Source organism: Formica exsecta, unplaced genomic scaffold (assembly GCF_003651465.1).
Source record: "Formica exsecta isolate Colony F162 unplaced genomic scaffold, ASM365146v1 scaffold1148, whole genome shotgun sequence".
Taxonomy (NCBI): Eukaryota; Metazoa; Arthropoda; class Insecta; order Hymenoptera; family Formicidae; genus Formica; species Formica exsecta.
The window spans coordinates 3,167-9,290 of NW_021848488.1; the positions used below are offsets into that span (position 1 = coordinate 3,167).

Sequence of the window (6,124 nt, forward strand, 5' to 3'; positions counted from 1 at the left end):
AATATTATGAAAAACGCAGAAATTATTTTAAGAAATCGATGAAGGAATATTATGAAAAACGCAGAAATTATTTGAAGAAATCGATGAAGGAATATTATGTAAAACGCATAAATTATTTTAAGAAATCGATGAAGGAATATTATAGATTACATAGAAACAATATACTATTAAAAAGAAACATTTACTATAAAAACAAGATAAATAAAGAATTAAAAAATAATTATAACAAAAAAACAACAAAAATAAATGATATGAAATACAATAAAGAAAAGTGTATTAGAAATATATCAAAAATTCTTAAAATGTCGTCGTTGTCCGAAAATAGATTGGAAGCTGAACGTATAGCAAAATGGTGCTTTTATATAAGAAAAGTTTATATTTTACAAATGAAAAGAACATTTAATAAATGTAAACAAAAAATGGAAGTTTGTTTGACACGTGCAACGGAATGTTCTTCATCAAAATTTACAGAATATGTAAATATGTTTTGTGGACAAGATAAACATACCGCTTCTTCGGAATTATATTTTGCAGAAACTACCTATCATACATATAATGTTTCTGAACCTATTATAATGGATTCCGAAGGTAAAGCAATTAATATTTTACCCTTAATAGAATCAAAACATAAAACCACAAAAGCATGGCGCTGTAGTTCCCTTTGTAAAATGGAAGAGATCATTATTAACGATTTGAAGTGCTGCTTTGAAGAATTTTTAAATTGTACATTAATGACTCTGCGTAAAAAATTTTTATGTTCTCATAATTGTTACAATCAAATACATCAAGACAAAATAGGTCATTCTCATGGCTGTTATATCGACTACAAAATGTGTAAATCATGGTTTTTATCTATTGAGATGGTATCTCCCCATTATCCGATGATACGATATATTAAAAGATTAATATATAATTTGATTAATTTTAATAAAAAATTGAATAAATTACGATATTGAGGCTCAACAAAAAGGACAAACTGTAACACAGGTTAATGCGGAAATTAATTTAAATGAAGATGAAATTCATTCTCAATATTACTTAGCTTTTACAGCATTTACGAAACGATCGATAGATGTTCCAAAGTTTGGTTGTATTTCTTGTACAAAATATTGTTTCAAAAGAGATATTGTTATGAAAAAAATTTGTAAGAAAAATGATACAACTGTTTGGAACAATTTTATTAATGATATAGGATTAAAAATTAATGAAAAATATATTATTTGCAACTTTTGTGATCGATATTTCAAAAATAATAAAATGCCACCAACATGCAGAATCAATAAGCTCGAAGTGCTACCAGTACCAAAAGAAATAACAACATTAAATGATTACGAGCGAATTCTTATACAACGAGCGAAAGCATTTCAAATTGTGCAAAGAGCGCATACGGTAATAAATAAAAATCTACCGCACAGAGAAATGATATCAAAAGTAAAAGGTAGAACATTCCACTTGCCATTGGTTAAACGAAACGTTAAACAAGATTTGTTCTTCGACTGAACCTATTAATTATAATCATGAGCTATATATATTAGTTCGTGGTGTTCCAACTAAAGCAAATATAATCTGGGAAAAATTAGTCGATGTAAAAAAAGTATGGACTGCCTTAATATGGTTAAAACAAAATAATCCTATATATTCAGATATTATACTACCGACATCTCCTGAAAATTTGTTGCATTCCAAATTACGAGATGTTGAGTTTCAAGAACATGATTTGGAACTTCATGACAAAACTTTGGGGGAAGATAATGAAAAAAATGTAAAAATTATACTTCTAAGGAAGAATGTAAGGCATTATTGACTCAAACAGATCAATATTATGAACAATTTACTATATATCCAATGTATGAAAAAAGAATAAATGAATCTGCAACTACACTTTATCAAATGATAAAAGTTCAAGATATCCCATTGGATAATCGTAATAAAGATTTGGATATTAAATGTTTTCCTGATTTATATCCATATTTCCTGATTTATATCCATATGCGAATGGATAGCATGAAGATAAAAGTGTTCGGATAACTGATTTTGAATATATTAAAATGAGACTTATGTCGCAACACTCACAATTTCGATTAAATATACAATATCTTTTCTATTTATTACATGATAACAATATGCGACAATTAAATAGTGGAATATTTCATAAAATGAATGTTACCAATCCTCGTGAAAGATATACAGCTGCTACTTATTTGGAGCAATTATCTAACCAGCAGCTTGAATCTAATTTAAATACTATATTTTCAAAGTTACGTAATACAGAACAATATTGGAGAAATACTATATTTACGTAATACAGAATAATATTGGAGAATACCTAGAAGTAATTTGCATTGTATGATATGTAATTATGGACCTGCTTCTTGGTTTCTTACCATCAGTCCATGTGAGTGATTATGGACCGATTTGATAGAATATCTTCGAGAAATAAATGAATCAATTGCCAATCAAAAATCTGCAAACAAACTTATTGCTCTTGATCCTGTATCAACTTCGAGATTCGTGGATAATAAATTTAAAGCTATGCTTGATTTTATTTGTTCACCTGATAATCCAATCGGAGAGGTCACTCATTACTTTTGGCGTCGTGAATATCAAGGTAGAGATATGCAACATTTTCATTTGCTAATTTGGATAAAAGATGCTCCGATAATTGGTACATCTTCTAATGAAGATATTGCATCTTTTATTTTAAAATATGTCACTTGTAGAATTCCAAATAAACAGTTATCACCTGAATTATATCGACGTGTAAATACACATCAACGACATAAACATAATAATTACTGCTTGCGCACCAAAAAAACTAAAGTAGGTTTTTCTAAAGTATGCAGGTTTGGCTTTTCACGATCCGTAACAGATACTTTGAAAATTAAAGACGTTGCTGTTTCAATAGCGGATAGAAGAAAATTGAAAACAAAAAGCAGACTACGATTTGCCACGATCTAAAGAGGAAGTCAATATTAATGATTATAATCCAGCTATTCTTACTGCTTGGGAAGGAAACATGGATATTCAATTCGTAGGTGAAAAATCTACGTTATTAACTTGGTATACTACGAAATATGTTTCCAAAGCAGAAAAGAGTAATAAAGCAGAAGATACATCTGAAAAGATAAATTCAGCAAAATCGTTGAGAAGTTGTCTTTGGAATATTGGAATGCGTATGTTGAATCATAGAGAATGTGGAGCTCTCGAAGCTGCTGACACTTTATTAGGAATACCATTATATGGTACTGACAAAGAAACGACTATAAGATGGTTAGATGTAAATATGATTAGAAGTAGACGACTTAAATCTCGCAAAAAGATTGAAATGCTTTTTTCTGAATCTATGGATATTTTTTGTCCTTCTCTAATTGATACATATTATCCAAGCAGACCTAAAGAACTAGAATCTACTAATTTGTATGATTATGCAAAATGGTATGATATTACGAAAACTAAACCAATTTCTAAGACGATAAAGTATTACGTGCTTGGTGAATCTTTATATTTAAAGAAACGTAAACATGGATATCTTATCAATCATTACAAATATAATGTTCATACTCAACCAGAGCGTTACTATTTTTCATTATTGTTATTATTTCAATCTTGGAGAGATATTAGTGAATTAAAGAATGAATGTGATAATTATGCAGAAGCATTTTCTTTAATACAATATAAATTGAAAGATGCTCTTCAGTATCATGAAAAAATAACCGACATTCAGCAAGGTATGGATAATATTAAAGAATTAATTGAAAAAAAATATCAGAAATTACAAAAAATGAAGATGAAATGACTGTCTTGAAATGATCAAAAAGATAAAATTATTGCTGGTATATCTGATGATAATAGTGAAGTTCTTAGACTTTATGTAAGCGGTGAAGATGGTACTGGAAATACTGGAAAGGTGGTACTGGAAAGAGTTTTTTGATAAAAACTATTAGATGTTGGATTAAAAAATATATTGAAAAAGACACAGCGGTAACTGCACCAACCGGTATAGCAGCTTTTAATATTGATGGACTTACTATTCATAGATTATTTCAATTACCGGTAGAACATGGTCGTACTGCCAAATATACACAACTTTCTGATGTAGTTCTTAAAATTATACTATACGAGAGTAAGAATGTTGTTTTAATAATTATCGATGAAGTTTCAATGATTTCAAATATCACTTTAATGTACATACATCTTCGATTAAATTAACTATTTAATACCATGGATTGCGATAATGGATGGTTCGGCAAAAAACATATACTTCTTTTTGGAGATTTATTGCAACTTCCACCTGTGCATGAAGATCCGCCTTTTATTGAATTATCAAAATTAAAAATTGAGAAATACATTGGTGCAATGGGTTCTATAAATTTATGGTCTTTATTTAGTTATGATGAATTACAAATTAATGTACGACAACAAGGTGATAATTCTTATCGAGATATATTAACGAGAATTCGAATTGGAACAATTACAGATTCGGACGTAACTATTTTAGAAACGAGGAAAATCAATTTTAGAGAAACTAATTGTGACGACCGATTACAAGAATTATGTAATTATTTACAAAATTTACCAATGGATACTGTTTGCTTACTTCCAACTTGTGCATTATGTGATATTTTGAATACTGCAATGTTAAATCGTATTTCTTCGGATAAGATAGAACTCGTTGCTCAAGATCTGGCAGAATGTGCACCATATTTAAAGAAAAAAGTTATGAAGATATTAAATAAAGATGATGAAGATAGTTCTCGAACAGCTGGATTAGCAAGAATCATAACTGTCAAATTAGGAGCTCGTGTAATGGTTAGAAGAAATATCGATGTTAGTTTAGGTCTTGTAAATGGTACGATTGGTACAATTACATCAATTATACGTAGCGCAATTGATAATGAAGTAGAAATGATTAAGATAATAGTGTCATCAGGAATAGAGCATATTATAGAACGTTTAAATGTCAAGTTTGAAGTAATGGATAGAGCATTTGTTATAAGAAAACAATTTCCTATATGTCTAAGTTATGGTATGACTATTCATAAAAGTCAAGGTCTGAGTTTAAAACATGCTGTTGTGGAAGCTGGAAATTTTATATTCAGTTGTGGACAAGTATATGTCGCTCTTTCACGAGTGACTACCCTGAGTGGATTGCACCTTATAAATTTTGATCCCTCTTCTGTAAAAGCAAATGAGTTAGCTATAATAGAATATAATAGATTGCGAACACAATACAGGCCAGATCTTATACATATTAATATTTTGAAACAACGTGTTCACAAGATTCGTGATACAATTTGGGCAATATCATCAAAAAATATCTTGGAATGTCAAGTTAATGATAAGGATATTAATGATTCTACTTTATGACATATAAGAGAACTTCCAAATGTTGATAATATACCTTGCTATGCTAATGTTTCAATTCAATGTATACTTCGTTCTTCTATTCTCTGAAAATTGTTGCTTCGTCTTGAGCACAGGAATATTATAAGAAAATTTATTAATTGTTACATGTCAAACAATGAAACTATTAATATAATGGCAATACGCCAATTGGCAGGAGATCAATATCTTGAAAAGATTCAACGAGATGTTAGTGAGTTTATTATACATCTTATTAATAACATAGATAATATAAAGAGTGTAATCGAGCACCAATTAAACATAACTTTACGATGTAAGGTATGCAACTATACAAACACAAAAATTTATACAAATTATATATTATTGCTCCAATTACCCGAAAATTTAAAAAAATCATATACTTTACAAGAATTAATACAATATAATTTTTCACTTTGGAATATTGTTGAAAAAATATGTACCAATTGTAATGCTGTCTCTGTATTTGAAAAGACTGATACAATAATAACAGGAAGTATTATTATCTTACAGTTATCATTATTTAAAATTAGTGATACAAAAATTATTAAAGTAACAGATTTAAAAATTAAAGGTGTACCTACAGAAAAGATATGTATTGGTGCGAATATATATAAAGTTATTAGTGGAATTTTTCATCAAGGTAAAAGTACAACTGATGGACATTATACAAACATAGTACGTGCTAAAGGTACCGAGTGGCAATTAATAAATGATTCAAAAGTACAAAAGTGCAGTTGGC

The 6,124-nt window shown here is 28.8% G+C and overlaps 1 protein-coding gene across 1 annotated transcript; it reads left to right on the forward strand.

Annotated features, from left to right (window-relative positions):
- The first annotated feature begins 3,016 nt into the window (after nt 1–3,016).
- On the forward strand, nt 3,017–5,757 carry LOC115237479 (ATP-dependent DNA helicase pif1-like). The gene is given in 2 exon segments (XM_029810555.1): nt 3,017–3,728; nt 3,908–5,757. Coding segments are annotated over 2 exon segments (2,172 nt in total). The 3' UTR covers nt 5,368–5,757.
- The last annotated feature ends 367 nt before the right edge of the window (nt 5,758–6,124 follow it).